Source organism: Phodopus roborovskii, unplaced genomic scaffold (assembly GCF_943737965.1).
Source record: "Phodopus roborovskii unplaced genomic scaffold, PHOROB, whole genome shotgun sequence".
NCBI classification, from domain to species: Eukaryota; Metazoa; Chordata; class Mammalia; order Rodentia; family Cricetidae; genus Phodopus; species Phodopus roborovskii.
Window position 1 is genome coordinate 10,681,964 of NW_026126424.1, and position 25,044 is coordinate 10,707,007.

Genomic DNA, 25,044 nt, shown 5'->3' on the forward strand with positions numbered 1-25,044 from the left:
TTCATGCATGGCACAAAATGGTACTTAGAAAGTGACATTCATCTATGGACCATGTCAGCAGCCAAAGGCCTCAGATTCAAAGGTCTGTCTTGTTTCGGAAGATATCTGCATCTGAATGCTGCTGTGGTCATCACAGGTGTCACTTCTCAGCCAATCTAGCAATCTTAGATGGATTGCTAGGGACACAGATGCTGTCTGAGGTGGTCCTGGAAGGTCAGCCAGGAGCAGTCACCAGGCACTCTGTGACCATCCAAGGTGAAGCAGGAGGAGCTCACAGACACATTTCTGGAGGCTTACGCCCAGGTCCCTTCTGCTCTGGTAATGAGCGATCTAGAAGCCACAGAGGGTCTTAGAAACGTAAACTGGGAACCGGAAAGTCATATTTTGTACAATAAACAAATTATCCAAGATACATCTAAAACCTTGCCCCAAAGGTCTAGAACAGTGCTTCCTCAGAGAGCAGACTGAGTTAAGCTAATGTTCTCTTTGTGTAGAGATCTAATTATTGTCTGTTTGAATCACAATGGCCTGAGGAGATACACGAGGAAAACATTAGCTACAAGAATGAAGTGTGAGAGAGGTGTGTGGACTACTATAAAGCATCTGCAGTTCTTATGGCCTAACTTCAGAGATGGAAAATCCACTTGCCAAAGTATGGTCTAGACTCTTGTTACAGAGACGTGCCTTTTCCATATCACTGGGTTATCATCTTGACTGAAACAGGAGGTAATTTAGAATCAAATACACAGAATGCTGGGTAAGTGTACCCTGGTCAAACCACATCGTGTCAATACTATGATCCAGATGCATTCTACAAGAGGACACAAGCTGATCATCAGGCTCTAGAATAGTGGTTCTCAACCTGTGGGTCGCCAACCCTGTGGAGGACTGAATCATGACAGTAGCAAATACAGTCATGTTGTAGCAAAGAAAATAATTTTATGGGTAGGGTCACAACATGAAGAACTAACTGTATTAAAGGGTCACAGTATTAGGAAGGTTGAGAACCACTACTCTAGAAAGATCTAACTGGGTGGTGAAAAATTAAATTCAGATAGAGCCAAGCATAGTGGCCCATGTTTTTAATCCCAGCATTTAGAAGACAGAGGCAGCATTACAAGTTGGAAGCTAGTCTGTCTCAATGAATAAATGTCCAATCAATCATACATAGCCTATTCTGAAAAACTGGGCAGCCAGCAGTGACTACACACATCTTAGCCTGGAAGTTTATGAGCGATGGTAGCCATGATCTGAATATTAACTGAGAGTTTTACAGAAGCGAAAGCCAATTTATTCTGAGGCACATGAAGGTCAGACCCAGGAAAAATAAATAGAAACCCCAAGGAAATGGACTAGAAGCCAAATGGGAAAACACCTTGTTAGTACCCATGAAGTTTGAGCAGGAAGCCCACTTGTAAAAAAGCCAGCTGGAGAAGATTCTGATAAAAGGCTTCCACATCAATCTGAGTGATCAATAGAGATTGTGCCGAAAGGGGATCCTAGCTGAAGCTGCAATGGGTGAAGACAAGGCTACCACTCAAGTTTCCATTTTCTGTCCCCATGGCTGAAGCACACATGCATCTCCAAGGGTCAGCTCTTTGCTGCTACCCAGATTCAGGAATGGCTGTATCCAAAACCTTTGAGCCCACACACGGGCTATGTCTATGTGGGCTGTGTTGGCTGCAGTACCTTCTACAGCTTTGGGGTGTGTATTCAGTCCTCACTGGACAACTTCAAGTTTGCCTCTGAGGATGCAACTCAAGATCTACTGTGATTTGAGGAATTCACCATCATAGTCCCCAAAGGAGAGCACCAGAAGCTCCTTGTTACTGACCGGGGAAGCCCTCCTCCCAGGTGAGCATCCCATCAGTCCCTGAGTTGCCATGAGCCATGCGGCTCTCTATCCACTACTGAGCTGGATGGTCAGGACAGGTAGGAGTCAACTGTCAGCACTTTAATAAGCCCTAACTGTGGAACTGCTTGGGCGCCCAGATCTGTTATCTCAAGACTACAAATGCCTTTATTACAATGGCCTCCTGTCCAATTGACAGTGCTGGCCTAAAAACACAAACAGCTACAGATCTGGAATACTAAACTTTAAAGGCAGGTTACAGGCTGGCTAGGGAACCCCACAAATGTATTACAATGTGCAAGAAACGTAGCCTTCTCCCACCATGAAAATTAGAGGATGTGAAGTTTCCATGAACCAACAAGATGGAATTTCCCATTTCCCCCTTAACAAAAAGCTCCCCTGTGCCTCACAAAATGGCATGGGAAGTAACCTTTAGGGAGTGAAGCCCTGAGTGAGCACTGCTGTTGACATGGGCGTGGCCAGGTGAAGCTCAGAGACAAAACCCTCTTCTGGTCCTAGTGCAAATGCTGACAGTGTTTACAGAAAGTATCCATACCCACCATGGTTTCCCTGCGCCAGCCCCCCTACAGACTGCTCCTACCAAGCAAGATCAGCTAAATCTGTCTCCTTGCTCAGCTGTATTTCATAACTATGCCTCCTTTTTCATCTTCATATAACAATCCCGCTTTCTCATTCAGCTGATGCAATAACCCCACCTCTCTATTCGACTGCATATATATAATAAACACACTGAGCTTCCGACACGCTGTGGTTTCTCCATCAGAGAGCCCAGCTTTCCTGTACATGTGTCTGGGCCCTAGTCCCCAGACCCAAGCAGACTCGGTAGAGACCGTGAGTTAAAAGCTGGGGTTCATTGTTCTTTTAATGTGATAATGTAAAAAGTAATCAATTCGGGCTGGGCAGTGGTGGTGCAAACCTTTAATCCCAGCACTTGGGAGGCAGAGGCAGAGGCAGAGGCAGAGGCAGGAGGATCTCAGTGAGTTCCAGGACAGCCAGGACTGTTATACAGAGAAACCCTGACTTGAAAAACTGAAAGCGGAAAAAAAAAGAAAGATCATAAACTTGGGGGTTAGGGTCACACACCTGCGTGGCACCATGACCTACCTACACAAATGCCACTGAAGACTTCAAGCTTCTCACTCACCACAACAAAGAAGGCAACAAGTAGTTAGAAAACCCAATTTCTTCACAAACACACACATACACACAAATAAATAAAACTTAAACATGGCTTCCTTTTTTTTTTCAGCCAGGACCTGGTTATGGGCCCCAGGAGATCCCGATTAACAACACTAAAGACAATTCACACTGTATGCGCCGGACCGAGCTTGAATACACCCAAGAGGAACAAAGTCGGCCCTCATGAACTATAGTGTTGGTCAATGTTCTGGCCCAACACAAAGGTCTCCCAGAGGTGATGTGACAGGCCCACAGGCCCAGAACCCAGAACGGAAACCCTACTTCCCATCCCCTCCAGGTCAGGGCTAAGGGAATGGGTGGGGGCCCAGGCAGCAAATGGGCCCACAGGTCTCAGCTGACACAAGCTGCAGAATGCAGGGTATCCCACACATTGGCCAAACCACCTTCACTCCCTGTGGCCTATGCTACCAGCTCAAGAGCGCCAGGCCTGGCCTGGGCCAAAGAGACACCACATTCCACATAAGAGCAAGGCTACTGGCCCAAGAGACGTCCACACCACTTGTATGTTTTAGGGTCCTTCGCTTTCTTCCCACCTCGGCTAACCCTCAACCCCACTGTCCTTCAATGGCACAGGCTCCCGTCTCAACTGAGACAAGCAAGCCTCTGAGGGACTCTGAGGCCAGAAAGTCTCCAGCACTGACCCGTTTCTCGTTATGTCTGGCCATTCCCTCTTAGCTCTGTCACCTCCTGGGAAAAACACCACTGAAGACAAGCTCTCAAAAGGTTAGCAGTAAAGGCTCAGAGGCTCAATTCAGGGTCTGTTTCCAGCCCTCCTCCTGCATGAGGCCAGCCTTCCCGGGCCTCTGACTCTCCTTCCCTGCATCTTGTGAAAGGCCCCAGTCTTCGGGCTCCTCACTCTGGCCTGCCCTCCTGGACTCAGCATCATTCTTCTTGGCCCCTTGAAAGATGTTGGTTGTCTCTGAACTCAGGCCTAGGACTAAAGTGGAGGAGGTCTGGAAACTGCTGGGCACCTCCGCTCCTACCATGCTCCCTCTGCCGCAAACCTGAGATCCTCTGTGGCTCTCAGGTCACACCCCTGCTGAGAATCACCCCAAGTCCATTCATGAACACAGCAGACCTCCCTGAACATCCCCCTTCTTCTCCTATGCTTTATTGGCTGGTCCCACTCACACTGGAAGACTGCACACATTCAGCAGCTGTCCTTTTGTATCCACAGGGACTGGTTCCAGGCATTCCCCCGCTACCACAAATACCAAAACCCAATCCAGGCCCCTTGCATACAATGGTATTTTAAGCAGTACATGCAAGTAACCTGTGCACATCCTTCCATGACGTTTTAGTTTTATGTATAGGACTGGAGATGGTACCCAGACCTTCCCACCTGCTAAGCAGGCTGTCTACCAGCAAGTTACAACTCCAGCACTGCCCCCATACTTAAAAACATCTTTAGATTACTTATACTGCCTAACAGAAATGCAAATATTTTCTAAGTAGTTGCTACACTGTACTGTTCAGGGAACAGGTGGGAAAGTCGATGTACATATTCAATACAGACATGAACATTCTGGGGGATATTTCCAGGCCCTGGTTGGCTGCCTCCACAAATGTGAAGCTTCCAACCACAGAAGGCTGACTGCATATCATTACAACCATCCGATGGCCATTTAATATGGGATTATTCTGGTGCCGCCTAAGCTTTTTATTTACCAAGAATTTCTAATGGAAGTCCTCACCCCCTCCTCCCCACTGCCCCATTCACATGTATGAAAGGGGGGGATAGTGAAACAAGGTTACAGATGTTGGGGACCATACAAGAACACAGAGCTAAGGCATGTGACTTGAGCCTCAGCAAGGCCGCTTACATAGTTCTGTTTGTTTTTTGCTTGTCGGCTGTATATCTTTTGAAATTTATTTTAGATATGGATGGTCTAAGTGTGAGTGTATGTGTGCACGTGTGCACCTGTATAGATACAGAGACCAGAAAAAAGGACATTGTGTGTCTTGTTCCATCACTCCCCACCTATTCGTTTGAGACTGGGTCTCTCCCTGAACCCGGGGCTCGTGTTTTCTAATACAGGCTGGAAGCCAGCAAGCCCCAGAGAAGCCCCTGTTTCTACCTTCCAAGCTAGGGTTACAAGCATGGATTGTCAAATGGAAACTAAGATCTAAACTCTAATTCCTATGATTGTATAGCAGGTACTCACAACTAATGAGCCATCTCTCCAGGCCCTGTTGTCTGGTTTTTCTGACGTAGGGTCTCATGGAGCCCAGAGTCCCAGGTTGGCCCTGGAACTTACTATGTAGCTATAGATAGCCATGAATTCCTGATCCTTCTTTCTCTAGCTTCCAAGTCCTGGCTTTCAGCTGATGGGGGGGAAAAAAATTGTGATCTTCTTCCTGCTTCATACTACTGGATAGGAGTATAGACTGATTTTTAAAAATGAGTACCCGCTGGACACGGAAAGCACACTTAAATACTGGGTCCAGAGCACTTTCCCACACAAGCATCTTCAGGGGAAATTTCCCTAAGGAAGTAGGGAGCAAATCATGGAACTGCACACAACAGACGACAGTTCAGTTTGTGGAATATCTGAGTGGCACTTGGGTGATTGGAGCCACGGAGATGAGGGTAAAGGATACAGGACTCTTTCAGTGTTCTGCTCTTACATGTTGGCCCCATTCCCACTCCTCACAATTATCCATTCACCAAACAAAGATTAAAGAGTTGGAGAGGTTCTCACAAGCAAGGAAGAAAGCAGAGATGCCCTATCCAAAGACTGAGTGCCAAGCCAGGAATCTGGACCCAGGTCTGCCTGGAGTCTAAGCCTCTTCAACTTCCATCCTCTCTACTCTATCCAGTTTATAGTTAGCTCATCTCAAAGTAGCAAGAGGAGAGTGGAGTGTGCCTAGACTCCCAAGCCACTGAGGAGAGAGGACCGCTTGGGCCCAGGGGTTACGAGATTAATATGGACAACATTGTAAGACCCTCCATCTCAAAAAACAAAACAAAATGAAGGCAGCCACTATCCCTGTCCCCCAGTGTCACTGTGTCACACTGATACTCTAGAGCCTGCTGCCAGCTAAGAGCTCTGCTTCCATAGCCAGGGGAATCTGCAGTCTGGGGGGGGGAGGGGGCAGTGTCAGTTAACAGGAAGATATCCGGCAAAGACATCTCAGACTGAAAACGGCTCTACTGGCCTCTCTGGAAAGTAGCCTCTTGCCACAGGTGTTTTGGAAGGTACTAGAAAATCAACTACAAGAAAGTATCTAAAATCGAATCACTGGCCACTAACAAGAAAAAGAAAAGGTAAAGAGATCAAGCCAGATGAAGACAAAAACTAGAGATGAAAAATCACCGGAAGATAAATGTCCATGTGTATCTGGCCGGGGTGAGGGGCATGAGGACTCCTAACACACAGCATCCAGGCTCTCTGCAGAAACCCCTGAAGCAAATGGGGAGGGGGGGGACACGCAGTTTTGCTGCTAATGGCCATGGACCCCCAACAAGTTCCCAAGGATGAGGTTCATGTACAGTTTCTACGCACGATGAAAAGTATAACATGACTGCTGTTCCTTTCTTTTAGGGGGATGTGTATTTGTGTGTAGAAGACAGGGAACAACTTGGGGTGCCATTCCTCAAACACCATCTAACTCCTCTCCTCCCAAGACAGGTCTCTTACTGCCCTGGGATTTGCTGAGTAGACTAGGCTATCTGCTTGTCTTAGCCTCCTCAGTGCTAGGTAGGATGACAAGCACATGCCACCATACCCAGCTGCCCCCCCCCCCCCCCCCGCTTCTTGGGAATCAAACTCGGGTCCACAAGGCAAGCACTTTGTACCAATGGGATTATTTCCCCACCCCCCCCCTTTTAAGACAAGTTCTCTCATTTGCCTCAAGCTGTCTTTAAACTAACCATCTAGCCAAGGATAGCTTTGACCTCTTGATCTTCCTGCCTGCACCTCCCAAGTGCTAGGATTACAGGCTCCTGTGGCCATGCTGGGTTTATACAGCATGGTTTATACAGTGCTGTGATTGAACCCAGGGCTTTGTGTACGCTAGGCAAGCAGCCTACCAGCTGAGCTACAGCCCCTGGCTCGCTGCTGCTCTTTAAACAGAATCAGATGTCTGAACTAGCCAACAGTAAGAGAGGGAGACAGAGGCTTGCTACACATGGTACTAATTATTTGCTCTCAGATTTCCTCCCACATGAAGCAAAAAGAGAGGGAGAAAAGCTCAAGAATGAAGCCCATGCCCTGCCCACTGGCTGAGCCTGTAAGTAGCAAGGAGGACTGGGAAGCTGGGATTGAAAAGGGAAGACAGACCTGAGGGGAAGAGGAAAAGAAAGTGGCCTCTACTGCTGCATTCTTGTTCCAGAGTCTCTGGCTCTGCCACTGCAGATGCCCCGCCCATGAGGCGCTCCCACTCCCTACAGCTTCCCAGTTCCTGCTCAGAAGGCAGACACACGGAGAAGTTCTCCCCTTACCTCATAGGAGAAACAGGGCCAGAAAGGAGCAGAGGGCCCAGGCTTTGGCGGGGAGGAAAGAGGCATCGCATCACCCAGGATGCAATAGGAGTTCTGGACAAGGATCCAGACACAACACATTCCTGAGGAAACTGAAACAAAGTAGGGATGCTTGGTGTCCCGGTCCCCTTCCTGCCACATACAAATGAAAGCTCAGCTTCTGGAGACAGTATCCACGTCTACAAGACAAAAATACAGCTCAGAAGTCAGAACTGAACCTAACCAGCCAGCGAAGCGCTTACACCACCTGTATTGTGTGTGCTTTGGGCTAGTTGTGAACACCTGACTTGAATGATCTAAGTCAGGTTTGTCCCAACTGCCCGGTAAAGCTGAGTGTTGCCTCTTCACTGCACAGGTAAGATATAAACAGGTCAAGTCACTTGCCCAGAGCCCACAGTGAATCTCAAAGAAAATGGATTCAATCCAGGTGCCCATTCTTCACAGACAGCATCATTCAATCACCAACACAAACCAAGGATGACACACCAGAAGGCCTTCCAGAGCTCAGAAACGTGTTTATAAAACTTGCAAAATACGTTCATATTAGTTGCCATAAGGACTAGGTGCAAATGCCCACAAACAACCCAATGCACACCTCCTTTCCAGAAATGCTTACCAAAAGAATGGAGGATGTAAGACAGGCATTAACAGTTAATTCCAGGTTATGGCAGAATCTAGAGCCAGAAAACCAATGCACACAGTATATCACAGTACATGGTGAATGCCAAGAGGGCCTGCCACCACACTAAGGACAAGTGTCCCACACCTACCATCTCATCATGAGGAGGAAGTTAAGATGGTTTCAATGACCGTGAAACAAGCCCAAACAAAACCATCCTCCCATGGTTTAAAAGAGAAAAATATAAGTCACAAATAATATTAGCCATCTTAGATAAAGCGGAGTGCAGAAGGAAAAAAAAAACTCATTAAACCACATGCAGTCAAAATACCCATACACATAAAGAAAAAAATTCATTAATCCCGTCCTAATCTGTCATAAAGACACAGACACAGACACACACACTCACTCACACAACCTCTAGTTACTGGATATACTGACAACATTTTCACTACCCAGCCTGTCTCATCTAAAACTGTAAGCTAACAATATAAAGTTCTCAGACTGTGAAAGGTCACAGGCCATTGGACAGTAAGCACCATGAGAAAGTGTTTCAGGTTAGGCGTGGTACCTCTCCTCATCCTTTAAGTGCATCTTTATGTTTTGCTCAAGATGAGGGGATGGGGTAAAGAAAATTGAGCTAACAGATGAACCTCAGCAATTAACCTCTTCCAGCAGCACAGAGTGTGACCTGGCTGGACAGCCACCCTGTCCCACTTCGGGGAGGTGAGGATCAGAATAGGCTTTTCAAAGGGAACCTCTACCATTTCTCTCTAACTGGGCGTCCAAGAAGGGTGTTCCCAAATTGGCAACAAGATGGAATGGTTAAGTTTTCAAGGTGACATTAATACACAGAACAAGTTAGTTTAAAATAAACAAAAACAACATGCTGCCCGTGTTAGGGCACACTTCTTTATAAAGACCCAGAAGCAGAAACAAGTGAGATGGATCTTTGAGAGTTGAGGCCATCCTTGTCTACATAGCTAGTACCAGGCTACCCTGTCAGACCCTGTCTCAACCCCAACTAAACAAAACCATCTAAGCCCCTCAAAAACATCAGACCTGCCCAACAAAATTCTCCTGGGGGGGGGGAACCTATGTAGCAGATTGATTTCCAGCTGTTAGAGACAGCTAAATCTGTTGCTGATGGAAAAATTAAATCGATAAATATTTACTACAATTTGTAAGATATTTTTCCATTTCTTATCATGATGATTGTATTTAGTTACACTGCATCCCCTACCTTATGCTCCAAATTACAACCTAATACAGACCTTGAGATACATCCCTGAATAAGACCTGGATCTTTATCGCTAATGAGCACAGACAGATAATAACAAGTTCTTAATGAGAAACTGTTTAACTTCAGCACTTTAAAAACAACAAAGAAAGATAAATCCTGCTACGAGTTTTTACGGTGATTCCGGTGTGCTGCCTTAAGTGGTTTTATTATTGATCTATTCATTTATCTATCTATTTATTTATTTTGGAGATAGGGTCTCAAGACACAGCCACTGCTGGCCACAAACTCACAGAAATCCATCTGCCTTCACCTCCCAAGTGCTGGGACGAAAGAGTGCACTATCATCAAGCCTGACTTCAGTGATAATTTGTGCTAGAGTCACCTGGGCAGGATCCTGATCCAGGCCACTCTGAAAAGCAGCTGTTCAAAAGGCGTGGGACAGCTGCAAGCAAGGATGCCATGGGTCTGGTCCCCATTTTATTATAGGACTGTTTTGTTTACTTTTAAGTGACTTAAAGTTTTAGTAATGTGGCTTTTAGCTCTTTGGGAATACTACTGGGTGCCCAAAAAGACTCTCCAAGTAGCTGGTGGGAACAAGCCAGGCTTTCCAATGTGTGAGAACTCACATCCCAATCACAGGCTCCAACCTCAGCCTCCCAAGAAAACACACTGTTGTAAAACCATTGGGGGTGGAGCAGCAACCCTTTCCACTCCTGCTTATTTCCCCCACTACCCTGAGAGCTGTAAGGTCCCTGCAACATCTGCCCCAAGCTCCAACATTTTGTTTAGATCCAACTGTCAGGAAATGCTGCCCTTCCTTAGAGGATCTGCTGGTTTTATGATGTTTTCGCCTTCCTTTTTTCCTTTTAGTCCCCACAGAGCCCGTTCAACCTGTGCAACCCACAGGGCTGTATCACTTATGATAAGTTCCATTTCCCCTCAGGGTCTAAATCCACTTCTACTTCTTCCAGGGCCAGCTAGGAGTCTATGTGGCTCACAGTTACTGGTCCTTTTGTTGTGTCTTTCTTAATTGTTATGTAAAGACAGGTCAGAGGCGGTGGGTGCATGTCTGTAATCCAATCCCAGCACTCAACTGTGAGGTGGAGGCAGAAACAGAAGTTCCAGATCATTCTTGGCTACACTGTGAATTCCAAATCAGCCTCAACTCCATGAGGTCCTGCCTCAAAAAGGCAGAAACACTTTATCTACAATGCAGACTGAAGGAATCTTTTTTTTAAATCCAGGTTTCCACAATTTTTTTGCCCTATTTTTTCCTAAATAAGTTTGTATTTTCTGCTATGTATTGGCATCTCACCCAATAAATATTTGATTTCAAAGATGTTGCCCTGGAATTTTACTGATTCAAAGTATTTAAGATCAATGATGCCTCTGATTCATTGGTAGACTACTTTCACCACTAAAGTATAAGCTCAATGTTCTTCATTACAAAGTGAACACTCCTAAGAGCAGGGCAGCCAACTGCAAGATATAAAATAGCTGAGCCTTCTTCCATTCATAAATCAGGACTCCAACAGACAGATGTCAAAGGACCTGCCTACATCATCCAAAGCAGGAACTGGGGGGCAGGGGGAGACCTAGAAGTTACATCTGCTGGACTCAAACTCCACTCCACACTAGCTCCCTAAACAATAGTTTAAGAAAGAAATTCTGGGGAACTGGAGCTATAGCTAAATGCTTAAGAGTACGGGTTGGTCTTTGCAGAGAACCTGGGTTTGACCCCCCCCCCCAGGACCTAGCTAGTAGCTCACAATCACCTGTAACTCCAGTTCTAGCAAGTCCAGAGCCCTCCTCTGGCCCCCAGGGACACTGTAGGTACAAGATGCACAGGCACACAGGCAGATAAACCACCCACACACAAAACAACAAAATTCTGGTATGTAGTCAACACGTAAATTATACAATACATGAAAAAAAAAAAAGCAGCAGTGAATGAAAAGATGTAATGTGAAGTTCAAATGTTTCCATAAATCCACTCTTTATCCAACAGTCCTACACTCTGTCAAAAATCAACACCTCATTCAGGCATGCAGCTTTGGTTTCTAAGCCCAGAACAGATGATGAATACCATGACAGGAATAATAACAATGGCAAGTAGTAGCAGGTGGATGACAAAAATAGGGGTGGGCAGTGCCACAGTATCCTGTGGGAACAGATCTAAGCACTTAACTAAACTAAGACACCAACTGTTGAAATTCTTAGAATACTCCAAGTTTCTTCTGTGACCTTTGACCAATCACACCCTTCCTGAGCTCAAGCATCCTAATCAGAAAATGGTGCTGGAATCCCAGTGGTCATCCTCACCTTACAGGACACCTCTTCTGCTGAGATCAAAAGGATTTCTTATGAAAGGGCCCTGTATGACAGCCCCGCCTAAATAAAGGGTTTTTTTGTTTTGTGTGTGTGTGTGTGTGGTTTTTTTTTTTTTGTGCTTGGTGTTTAATCCCCACTGCCTTTATAATTTTCCAAAAGTTCTTTAAAAAAAAAAAAAAGATTTACTGTTTCCAACAAACACAGTCATAGCGACCCAGCCTGAGTCTCTGCATTTCCTGGGGTTATTGGCTCAATTATAACTACAAGGGGAGAAGCTATTACGCCAGTCAGCAAAAAAGAAAACCAGCTTGGATACTAAGAACCAGGAAAAGTCAGTTCACTTGAAGGACTGCCAACGTCACCAGTACCTCATTAACAATGCAAAGGTAAAGAGACTCAGAGGACGCCAGAATCCCTGAGGGAATTACAATTCGTGCGCGGCCAAGCCGCACCAGGGCAGAAGCCAACCCAGTTTTCACCCGCCAACGCCCTCGGCTTCCTAAGCTAGGGCTATAAACTTGGAAGAACCGCTATTTTGCAACGAACTTTTCAGTTGGTGTGTGGTGCACTCCAAACTTTTCTGCCTCTTTAGGAAGGCTTTTAATACAGACAAAACATTTGAAAAAGTTAAAACCCTGAAGACTTCAATTTTAGAACACAGACGAAAATTAACCCCTCGCTTCAAAGACTGTTTAGAATCTTCTAGACGAATTACAAAGAGGTGCGCGAGCTACAACAGCGGGAGGGAATAAGCCACACTCTCGCTCGCGTCTGACAACGGTGCGCTTCGTTACTTCTACGCGATTCCCTTGGCACCGCGGACACCCTCAGTTCCGGGGTGTTAGCAGCTCTGATAATGCCAATATATTCTAGCTAAGGTGGGACAGCGCGGTGACAATCCTGACATGCTTCGGCTCCCGGGAGGCTAATGGGAATTAAACCACAGCAGCCCTCCTTTGTGGCGCTTTGGCCGGAACAGCAAAAGAGACAATGAGCGGTCTGTGAGCAGTTCCACGCGGATTGGCTGGTCGCCCCCCCCTCCCCGAAACCCCTGATGTCATGGACTTGGAATGCAGGCAGGGAGGAAGGAAGGAGAGGATTTGGGGAGGGGGACGCCTCTCATCTCTTTCCCAACCCAAAAGTCCGAAAGATAAACCCCGATCCATTCTTGAGAGGAATCCTCGGTAAAGCAGCGTCGCCAGATTCCAATCACCCCAAAAATACAACCCACCACAGCAAACAAACCCCGAACAAAAGCGACCCTGCCGAGATATCCTGACAATTCAATGTGCTGCAAAACTTCTCAGCATTGCATTTCTAAGTCTCCCATCTACAGCTGAGCCGGCTCAAAGGGTGAGCGCTCTGGCTTTTGTCTGCGTTTCCCGCACCGGCGGCAACTGCACCAAGGCACCACCGACGGGCTCCCTTAACGCCCGCGGGTCCCAAGGGTCGGCGGGACACTCGGCGTCCCCTCCCATGGAGAAGGAGAGGAACAATGAGGGGCCCGGTTTGGCCACGTAACCGCCCAACTTCATTTGTGGGAGGAGGGGACCAGGATGGGAGGAGAAGCAGGGTCCCACTGCAGCCCCGACCCAGGCGGATGGCGGGGGCGGCAACTCCCGGAGTCCCAGCCGCGAGGCCAGGCCCCGCCTAAGGGCCAAAGGCCACTCAGGAGCGCCCTCTTCCCGGAGGGGCGCATCCTACAACCTTCCAGCGGGCCCCGCGGCGCCGCGGGACTCCAGGCGTCCGGGAACCCACCGCCCGCCCCGGCCCGCGGCGCGGGAACAAAGCCGGGGCCAGCGCGTGCCAGCCGGCTCGGTGAGCTGGGGAGCGCGCACCTCTCCGGCTGCCTCGACGTCTCCGCAGCGGCTCGCAGCCCCCTAACCCCCGCCGCAGACTCCGGCCCGCTCGCGCGCGTACCTTGTTTTTGACCTCGGCGGAAAGCCCGTAGGAAGGGCCCTTGTTGAAATGGGTCATGGCGGTTCCGACGACGGGAAGGGGCTGCGCTCGGGCTCGGGGGATCTGTCGCCCTCGGTGTCCCTACTCCAAGCCCCAGCGGCGGCCGCGCCGGAGATGCTCGAGCTCGCTCCTCTGCGCCGCGGGAGAGACTCCGGAGCGTGGCTGGAGGACGCGGACGATGCTTCGAGGGTTCGGTCGGACTCGGGTCCCGCGGAGGCTCAGGGTCACTCTGGAGTGGGGCTGGCTACCCGGCTCGCTGCCTGCTCCGCAGCCCTGCACGCTCTGCCCCCAGCCTGGTCCCCTCAGGCCTCCCGGGATTGGCCGGCGAGCCCGACCAATGGAGCGCCGCCTCCTCCCTCTCTCCTGCTTCGGGGCGTCGTGGCCAATGGCAGCTCGGCGGGCGCGGCGCTCCCTCCCGCGGGTCCCAGCCCCCCGGCCCCGCCCTCACGCCACCAGGGGACCTCAGAGCCCCTCCTCCCGGCTGGCCAGAGGGCTGCGGCTGCCCCGCCCCGGCGCCTGGGGGCTTCCCAGCCGCCGCGGTTCTCATCAACTCCCAGGCATCCGTGACGCCCCGACAGTGGAGAGGACAGGAAGCTCCCCGAGCTGGCCCGTCGCTGACGGGACACTCCATCCGCCTCCTCCCGGACCATAGCGCGCCCTGATGCTGCGCTGGAAACCCGGGGAGCAGCCTCCCAGCCCACATGTCTGGCACCGTGAGGCCTGCTGATCAACACCTGCCAGATCCTCCCTCCCTCCCCTCGCAGCTGCCGCACCTGTGGGTCTGACCTCTGCCTCGGTCAGGATTCTTTGCCAAATTCCTGCTCGCTCTGTCTAAACTTTAAAAGCAGTACGAAAGAAATTGGGAAAGTGTTGTGGCAAAGCCTTGGGGGCTTTTCAGGTCCTTTCCTGGATTCTCATCAGTTTCCCTCAGCTAGCATCTTTACAGGCAGGGAGTTCAGCCAGTCGAAAATCTTAAGTGTCTGTTGCCCTGCCTCGTTTTTGTTTGTTCCTTTATTTTTAATTAGAGGACTGCCTTGAATAAGGAGGCTACCTGCTTTTGTTGCCCCTTCCTTTCTTCTGATCTCAAAGGCAAATTGATAGAGGAAGGTGGCAACAGAACATTGCCCTTGCCTGTGTGCATGGGACCACAATGGACTGTAGGACTCCTACAGGTTAACCCATTCACTTTGCCTGAACTACTAGGTAGAATTCATACCTGTTTTAGTGCCTTGAAGGCTGCAACTCATAGTCCTAATATGACCAAGGTCACCACCTCCATAGTGTCACCTTGGCGTTCTGGAGCAAACCTAGGACAGGTTTCAGTGCTAATGGGAGCGTTTCATTCCCCAAATACAAGCTGGTGCTTCAGATGAGAGCACAGAACAAGGAACAGCTGCCTGCACGCAAAGAGCCCAAATAGCCCAAGTCGAACCTTTCCGGGATGGAAAGTAGGAAGTGTGGCTAGGTGTCCCAAGCTTGCAATCCCAGCACAAAGAGGATTGCTGTGAGTTTGAAATGGATGTCAGCCTGAGCTATATAGAAAAGAAAAAGGCACAAAATTTCTGTTAGCCAAAATATTTTTTCATTGAATCTGGAAGATACAGGGTAATAGAGCAAGGATGAGTAGAATAGGCAGAAATGTGAAATGACCTATGATTTACCGATTGATTCTGAAGGTACTAAGGCTAATTAGGGCGATCTTTCCACAGAAAGATGATGCAACTGACCCAATATGTTGGAATAAGTGGTTGGGGCTGTTTTTCCAGTCCTGTGATAGTGGCCCTGTGTCATCCACCAGACCAAACCCATTTTTTAGAGCTAATACTTGAAACCTGGCAGCCAGATTTGAAATAGAAATTACCGCCTCGGCCCCAGCTCTCCTGCAGAACCCCACGCCTCAGAGCTTCTGTTTGGCCACAGTGGGTAAGGAAACTGTGATCAATGCCATTTTAATCATCCTAAACCAGACTAGGTAGAATGCTTGGGAATTTTATTCATTTGTCACCAAAGGAGTGGATTCTAGTGTTTGACAAGTTATTGTTGAGGACTATGGAGTTTCAAAGGTTTGTGATGTGAGATGTCACTGCTGACAGTGGCAGCAGTGACATCTGTGGGAATTTAACTCTCCTGTCCCTCTGTGTGGCTTCAAAAATGAACATTAACATGTGCTCCATGGCAGTAATCAACTGTTATCCTTCCCGAAGTAGATTTGTCCTCGGCTCTGCCACTAACACTTACTGAGTACTGTTGGTCCTAGTGCATTCTGTTAGCACAGCTGGGCTCTTCTCATAAACTCACCACTGGGAATAAGTAAAGCTGTGTCAGGAATGAAATATGGAAGCAGTCATGCCAAAGCACCACTTTAGTCCCAGGGCTCAGGAGGAAGAGGTCTCTTCCAGTTCAAGGCCAGCCAGAGCTACATAGTGGGACCCTGCTTCCTAAAGAAGGAAAGAGAGGAGAATGTTTAGTGTTGGGGATAACCAAAGAGATGCCTCAGTGGGCAAAGGTGCCTGCTGCATAGCATGAAGAGCTGAGTTTGGTTTCCAGGACCCACATGGAGGAAGAAGAGAGCCAGCTGCCCTCCACTAAAAAATGTGGCACACATACACACACTCACATACAGAACAAATAAAATGAAACTGGAAAAAATTAAAAATTGAGTGTAAGCCGCCAGGTCATGGTTCAGGCCTTTAATCCCGTACTTGGGAGGCAGAGGCAAGGGGATCTCTGTGAGTTCAAGGCCAGCCTTGAACTACAAATCGAGTTCCAGGACAGGCTCCAAAACTACACAGAGGAAACCATTTCAAAAAACAAAACATAAACCAAAAGTGCAGAAAGGAATGTATAATTTGAAGTGTAGTTCCTTCTGGATGCATGTCACTTTCACAATACTGTAGATTGAGAAATCCTAAACCACTGTCAGGGACCACTTTGAAAGCTGCTACAGTGGTCCCTGAACATGCCATTAACATAGACATGCTTTCATTTCTCTTAGATACATACCTCCAAATCCAATGACTGGCAGGTGAAAGGTTTGTGTTTCACATTGTAAGAAACAACTGAGTGAGTGAGATGCCTCAAAAATTAAAGACACTCGCTTCCAAGACTGATGACCTGTGTATGACCCCTTAGAATCCACGTGTGGAAGGAGAGGACCAACTCCCAAAACTCATCCTCTGACCTCCACAAGCAAGGATGACATTTGAGCTCACGTGTGCACACGCTCCCACATGCATGTGAGCACACATGTGCACACACATAATTAAAATCTATATTTTCCCAAAATGGTTGTGATATTTTGTGTTGCCACTGCAAGCATGGGAATTTCATGTCCTTTGTGCCTCTGTCAACAATCAGTATGTTTGTATGGGGCAGTAGCTCATTGTTTTAATTTCAGTTTTTCTATAAGTACATTGAGCATCTTCTCATATATTTTTAAAAAATTCTCTTTCAAGTTGTTTCACCCTTTAAGATAGGGTCTTCTCACATTACCCTGGCTGATTAGAATGCAGTATTTCAGGGGTTCTTAACCTGTGGGTCTCAACCCCTTTGGGGTCATGTATCAGATATCCTGCATATGAGATATTTAAATTATGGTTCATAACAGTAGCAAAATTACAGTTATGAAGTACAGTATGAAGTATAATTTTATGGTTGGGGGGTCACAACATGAGAAACTGTATTAGGTTGAGAACCACTGCAATATGTCAACCAGACTGGCCTTGAACTTGTGGAAATTTTGCCTGAGGTTAAAAGCATGCCCTAGCATTCCTGAATATTTGTTTGTTTGTTTGTTTTTAAGAGACCGTGTTTTACTGTGTGGCCCACACTGGCCTCAAACTCATGGCAATTCTCCTGCCTCAGCCACTCAGATTATTGGCACTGTAGACATGAGTCACCAAGCCCAGCCATCTGTTTTCTTTTTCCAGTGTGTCTTTCACTTATTGTCAAGATAAACTCAGACAACCCTGACCAAGTTCTAACAAAGTGTGTGTCTGTCTTAAGCATTTTCCCTGAAAGTTTTGTAAATGTGAAGAAGACATTGATTTGAAGTGAGCACTCTTAAACAGTGTGACTCTATATCTCCAGAACCCACTAATGGAAAGCAGGTATTGGAAAACTGTAAAGGAGATCTGTCTTTTGTTTTAGAAAGTAATTCTTTCAGGCTGGGATGATCGCTTGGTTGGTAAAGTGCTTGAAACACAAGGATCTGAGTTCGAATCTCAGATCTCACTTTTTAAGAGAGGTAAAAGGTAGGTGAGCTGTAGCCCTTCTCCCCAGGGAAGGAAGGCAGAAATAAATCTCTGGAGGTCACTGGCCAGATTGTTGAGCGTCAGGTCAGTGAGAGACCAAGACAAACAGCTGAGGTTGTACTCTGATGTCCACGAGGACACGCCTTAAAACCAGGCCTGGTGTAGGGTAATTTTCTAAAAATTACTCAAATCGCTGAAGAACTTAAATAATGTTATAGGTGATATTTTATGGAATGTGTTATTAAAATATCCCATTTTAATTTAAGAATTTTTTATTTACTCTTTGGCCCCAAGTCTTTGTTGCCCAGGCTGGCCTCTAACTCACAGACATCCTCCTGCCTCAACCTCCCTAGTGTTGAGGACTTAAAATATCCACGTTGTGCAGGGCCCAACTTCATGTACAATTGATTTTCCTGAAGGATGGACATCCAAGCAAACAGCAAGCACAGGGTGAGACATGGAAGAGGGACACAAGGTCTCCAGCCATGGTCTATCCCCATCCTCTAGGAACCCCTGCAGCAGTGGCTCTCAGCCTTCCTACTGCTGTGACCCTTTAGTACAGTCCCCACCTCCAGGTTCTTTCCTAGATTTCCTGCCCGGACCCCCTTCAGTGATGAACAATTACAAATGGGACAAATAGGCTGAAATAAACCCTTCCCTCCTCAAGATGTTTTTCTTCTTATGACAGTAATGGGCAAACTAGGACACTGCCTGCCCATCACTCACTATTGAGCCTGGTTATCAGATCAAATACAATAGCACAATGGCTGTGTTCAAGTGGTGGCAGTCACTATGCCGAAGAGAAGGTGGAAAGTGCTTCCTTTAAAAATGTATTGCTGCTGTTTTAAATTGTGTGTGTGTATGTGTGTGTGTGTGTCCCTGCCCTCTGCTTCTTAGAACTCATCCTTTCTCTCTCTCTCTCTCTCTCTCTCTCTCTCTCTCTCTCTCCTCTTTTTCAAAACAGGGTTTATCTGTGCAGCCCTGGCTGTCCGGGAACTCACTCTGTAGACCAGGCTGACCTCGTCAAACCCACAGAGACCCACCTGCCTATGCCTCCCAAGTGTTGGGATTAAAGGTGTGTGCCGCCACCACCACCTGGCTGAAAACTGAATTTTTACCTGTACGTGTAATTAATTTAAATTTATTTTATTTTAATGTTTTGGGTCATGCTATAGTACATCACCATAATCGATAGCTCCCTCAGGCAGGTTGTATAAAAAAAAAAAAGTGAAAGCTAAATTCTGGGAGTACTCAGATTTGGAGAAAGATAATGAAAGCATCTAGAACTGAAAACTTGTGAAATCAGAAGGAACAAAGGGATTAAGTAACCAGACAGGGTTCATGCCAGAACAAAAGGCCATGTTATTTTCATTGCAATTCTTTTCATTGAGAAGCCACAGGGCCATGAGTCCGGTAGATTTAAATGAAGCTTTTGGTTGGCGTAGTGACACACACCTGTACTCCCAACTGGAGCAGGAGGATTATGAGAGGTCATGGCTAGTCTGACTACGGTAGGAGACTTGGGGTGGAGAGCAAGCTAGACTTGGTGATGAGTGCACAAATCTACCTCTAGCACTTGGGAGGCGGAGACATGAGGGTCAGAGGTCAACGTCATCATCTATTCGGCTATCCAGCTACAGCAAACCTTGTCTCAACCAAAACCAACAGGACTAAAACTGAAATCAAATTCTTGGTTAAAGCAGGAAGGGAAAGTTGGAGGTGGAAGCTCTAGAAAACGCATCAGTGTGGAGGGCAGCAGGAAAGGCCAGGTCCTAAGGAAGGCACTGGGGAGGGGGAGTGAGGAAAGGGGAGGAGCCAGGAGGGCTGGAGGTAAGCCCCGGGAGGCAGGGGTGATGGCGGGTGGGGCAGTATTGACTGTGAGAAACCTAAAGGGAGAACTTGGTCTCCTCCCACGTTCCTTCCCCATCCTTTCCTCTGGTCCCTTTTTAGTTTTATCTTAATACTCCATTAATTTCACTGATTGTCATTCAAGGTCAAAGGTAGCTAGGTTAGGTGTGGACCAGGTGTGACCCAGGGCCGATGATGCCGCCTTTGTGTTTAGCAGCCTGGAATTGAGCAAGAGAACAGGGGATATGTGGTCTGGAATTTAAACCTTGCTGGAGACATTCCATGATGGTTTGGTATACGATGTGCTCACATAAAGTATGGTTGTTTTGTTTTGTTTTCAAGACAGGGTTTCTTTGTGTAGCCCTGGTTGTACTGGAACTCCATCTGTAGATCAGGCTGGCCTTGAACTCATAGATCCAAACCACCTGCCTCTGCCTTGGAACTCTGGGATTGAAGACATGCACCACCATGCCCAGCCCAGTGTGTGCTTAGAAAGATTCTGATGTGTTGACTGATTCTCAGACAATGAAGACCACGGCCTCCGGGCCCTCACCCCCATCCCACACACTTGCTCCATTTCATTTAAGTCCTTGAGTTTGATGTAGCTTGAAGACTCCTGCCGATAAAGGGTAGGGCAAACACAAAGAATCTCTGCTAAGCAAATGTTCTAAAGTAAAACAATGGCCCACATTCCAGTGCCACATTCCAGTTCTCTTTATTGCTTACCAAAAACCTTAGTTAATTTGATTTAAGAAGGGATCAGAACACTAATGCAGTTTAATTCCTTTGTAAACTTGTTTACACTGAAATATGAAAGCCAGACACCTTTCTGAAACACAAGTCCTTTTAGCACCTTGGCAAGGAAGAAGCTCTGGTCTGTTCAAAGTTGCTGGGCACCTGTTTCTTAAAATAATTCTGTTTAGTTGCATCTCCAACATGCACACACATATATTTACCTTTTGGTAATGAAGATGCTTAGATTTATTCGATGATATTTGAAGTATTCATATAGGAAACCAAAGACCCTGCTAACTCAATTTTCCCCCCTTTTCATTAGATGACAAGCTTCAAGAAGGCAAGAACCATTCTGTCCAACAGTGTCTATCTATCTCTGTCTAACAAGGTTATTAGAATATTAGTTGTGGGCTAGGAGCTGATCTCTGGCAGGAACACTACCTAACATGTGCGAGGCCCTGGGTTGCCTCTCAGCAAGGCAATGATTATAACAATAATAAATCTGGAGGCCGTTAAAATGAAACTTTGTCCATATTGCAAGGAAACTTCAGGTTAGTCAATCAGAAACCACCAGCTAACTTCTTATTAGGACTTTCTGATTTAACCAATCAGTGGTTTCCTTTGTCTTGTTTCTGCCAACAGCTCACTAAGTCTCCCTTTACTGCCTGTATGGAACTGCACTGGTTAGGGTCCAGTTCTGCCTGTTTCATGGGTCATATCTGCTTCATTATCTGAGTCTTTGTCTGGGGCAGCCCAGATTGGACTGTGTAGCTGAGAATGACCTGCCACTACCTCATGCCCTGGTAAAAATATTGTTTTTAATTTTGTTTTATTTTCGACACTGCTCGGCATTAGCAATATCTGGGGCCCCTAGTAACTTTTTATTATTTACATTAAATGAATTGTATTAAATGACTAAATATTAAATGTTTCTCATATTTAATAAATGAACATGAGAAAAGCTGATAAAGAATGTGGTTTACAGAATGTCATCATCAGCTGAATCTATTACCTTCAACTCAGTTACTGTTTGTTGAGTACCAAACTTTTCTAGACTCTTGGGAAATGAGACAGGTAAGGTCTTTTGGGCTTGCAATCTGGGAGGCAGCCCGGTGCAGAGTACAGTCAGGCTGGTATGACTGGGAACTTGTGCTACTAGTGCTCATCAAGGGTTAACCGTGGTGAAAACAACCTTGCCCTAGAGGCTGGGTGTGAGCTTCAGCAGAGTGGTCTGGAGAGGAATGGATGTTCAGTGGAGATGGGAATGTTGATAAGATGCATTCAGGGGAGAGGATGGGCTTGAAACCCAGAAAGAGGACAGAAGTCGCTGGAGGCTGGTGGGGGTAGATGGTGAAGTAGGAGAGTCAGGCAGAGGTCAGAGCTGGAGGCCTTTGAGGAGTTGGGTCTTAAAGGATAATGCTATGGTTTGGATGGATGCAGGTGATGTTCCAAAAGTCCACGCGCCAGAGGCTTGGTCTCTAGTGTAGAGGTGGTATTGGTAGAGTCTTTAAAGTGTACGCTTAGGTAGGCCAATGACCCCGTTGGTAAAGTGTTTACTGGAAGAGCAGAAGGACTTGGGTCTGATCTCCAGGACCAACTTTAAACCCAGGTGTGGTGGCACACATGGAATCCAGCACCAGGGAGGTGAAGGATTCAAGCCTAGAAAGTTCCACGTTAAAGTGAGATACTCAGAAGCAACAAAGGTGACACCTAGGCTTGGCTCCTGGCCTCACATGCACCACACACACATATATTCACACATAAACACGTATATGCACTGAGGCGGTTTGAAAGAAGACGGGCCCCCATAGGGAGTGGCACTATTAGGAGGTGTGGCTTTGTTGGAGTAGGCGTGGAGGCGGGCTTTGAGGTCTCATTTATGATGAAGCCTTGCGCAGTGTCTCAGTCCACGTCTGCTGTCGGTGGGTCGCTATGCTGAGCTCTCAGCTCCTTCTCCAGCACCGTGTCGGCCTGCATGCCACCAAGATGATAACGGACTACACCTCTGAAACTGTGAGCCAGCCGCAGTTTCATGTTTTCCTTATAAAAGTCTCTTCACAGCAACTGAGACATGCACAAAGTAGGGCCAAGTCGGAGGTGGTTAGGTCATTCGTTCACGGCTCTCAGAAGGGATTAATGAAGTTCTCCTGGGACCTTAGTTAATTCTTACAAGAATGGGCTGTTATGAAAGAGAAAGACCAGTCTGGTCCATCTCTGCTTCTGGCTTCCAGTGTCAATGTGTGATCTTTCCCTGTGCACATGTTCCTGCCATGGTGCCATCTGCCACTGGTAAAAACAACTCCAAAGGTCCCCACCTGGAGTTGCATGATTTTGTATTTTCAAAACATCGAGTTGTGAGACAGAGTCTGGAACTTGCTATCTAGTTGAGGGTGACCCTGAACTTCTGGTCTTTCAGCCTCAACCCACACAAACAATAGGATTACAGTCTAATTTTATGCAGTGCTGTGCCTAGAATGTAGGACCTTATGCTTGCTGGTAAGCACACTACTTATTGAGATATAACCTAGCCCAAGCTTTTATTTAAACCAGCATCAGATATAGTTAAACAAAAAAAAAAAAAAACATACTATTACAAGTAACAATGAAGACAGGAAGTTAAGAAAAAGAAACAACCCTCTGTGTGTGTTTCTGAATTAAATAAGGATTAAAATAAGCCCAAATTAGTTAGGCATTAAAGTGTTTTAAAAATGGAATCCTGAGTAGTGTGTCTGGTAACTCAATCCCAAACTGAAATTATGTAGGAAGGTGATTCAAACCTGTAATTCCAGCTGCTGCTCAATCCTAAATTCACAGCCTGCCTGGGCTAGTGTGAGTTCAAGGGCAGCCTGAGCAATTGAATTACATCTGAATTAGAAAGTGAAGCTGGCCTTGTTTGCAGCTCACCCAGGGAGCATTCTCTAGCAGGCAGGAAGCCCTGCATTCAGCCCCAGCGCTGAGAAAACGAAGTAGGTGGACCCATTGTCCAGCCATCCTGGATAAAAACATGCCTATTATATTATAGCACTGGTTCAGCTCTGAGCTTATGTTTTAGCAGAGGAATGTGGTCAACATAATAGGAAAGAATTTTTCCACTCCCTTTTGTGCGCTCAGAACTGGCCTCCACATTCATTTCCATTTCTTTCTCCAAATTCCAATTTTAAATTGTTTGGATTGTGATCATAGATTAAAAAAAAAAAATTTAGCGTCACCTAAAATTTTTTCCTCCTCCCCCCAAAAATGTTTTCAAGGAAATTGCTTTATAAAGGGATTTGAATGCTTCCCCCGCCCCCCGCCGCCCGCTTGTATCTCTCATCTAGAATAGTGTATGGGTGTGATTTATAGGCATTATTCCAAATACCTTCCCCCCAGCCTCCACCCCAACTTCCCCACCCCCTTCCATTTCAGCTGTTGAAAGGTGCTTATAATTGCCTGCCCGGTTTTGCTATCTCAGGAATGATGCAGTGGTCTGCCGGTATCCCCTAACTTACTCTGTGATATGATAGTGTCAAAGAGAGTGGACCTGCAGGAGTCACTGGGTCTTTAGGGCCCCTCCCTGGGGATTATGGCTCTTATAAAAGTGTCTCATGCAGAGTGAGGGTACAGCATCGGGACACACAGCGGGCCTGTGTAGTCATGGAGCCCACAGGCTTCCCAGCCTCCAGAACAGTGAGAAATCACTGTCATGACTGCAACCAACACAAACGGGAAGTCCAAGAAATGTTGGGCATGGTAGCACCTAGTTTCAGTTACTCGGGAGGCTGAGGCCGGACAAACACTTGAGTTCAGGGATCCAAGCAAGACCAGCATAGGCAACATAGCAAGACCCCTGTGAAAAGAAGACCGAGCTAGGTTTTATTGTTTTTTTTTTTTTTGGAAAATGTGATAAAAAAAAAAAATAAAAAAAAAAACACTCATGATTTGTTTTCCCTTGACATCAGTTAAGTATTTTTGGAGACAATCCCTATTAAGCATTTTAAAATAAAGTGAGACTTGCAGGGCAGATGTTAAGAGTAGCCTGGAGCTTGGAGATGTGTAGCTGTGGGGTGTTACACAGACGGTTTATCTGACCTTTGTAAGCTTTGTCTGCCTGGTTTGTAAAATGAGGCAGATGTGAGAGAATCAGACATCTCCATTATTTCCAGTTATATGTCCCCAAGGCCTGGGGTGCTACAGGAAAGTAGAACTTTGAGGAGCCATGACCTAGATGAAGGAAGTAAGGTCACTGGCGCCCTTGGGACCTTAGCCTCTTTCTCTCTCTCCTTGGCTTCTGCCATGAAGAAGTGACCAGTTTTGGCTCAGCTCCACCATGTGCTCCTTGCCCTAAAGTGTCTGCTTGCCACAGGCCCAAAGACTGACTGACTGACCATGACAGATTTAAATCTCTGAAAGAATGAACCAAAACAAACCTTACCGTCATGTAAATTGATCTCTATCCATTATTTTGTCATAGTGATGGAAAGTTAACAAGAAGACTATTAATAATGTGCAGATACTCTTTTT

At 46.8% G+C, this 25,044-nt stretch overlaps 1 protein-coding gene across 1 annotated transcript in view; it reads right to left on the reverse strand.

The window, feature by feature from the left end:
- The window catches only part of Cnn3 (calponin 3), a 30,123-nt gene extending 16,172 nt beyond the window's left edge, over positions 1 to 13,951 (reverse strand). Inside the window, exon 1 of the mRNA XM_051185588.1 lies at positions 13,670 to 13,951. Within this exon, the coding sequence (XP_051041545.1) occupies positions 13,670 to 13,726 (57 nt within the window). The 5' untranslated portion in view covers positions 13,727 to 13,951. The remainder of the gene's footprint in view (positions 1 to 13,669) is intronic.
- Positions 13,952 to 25,044: the final 11,093 nt, after the last annotated feature.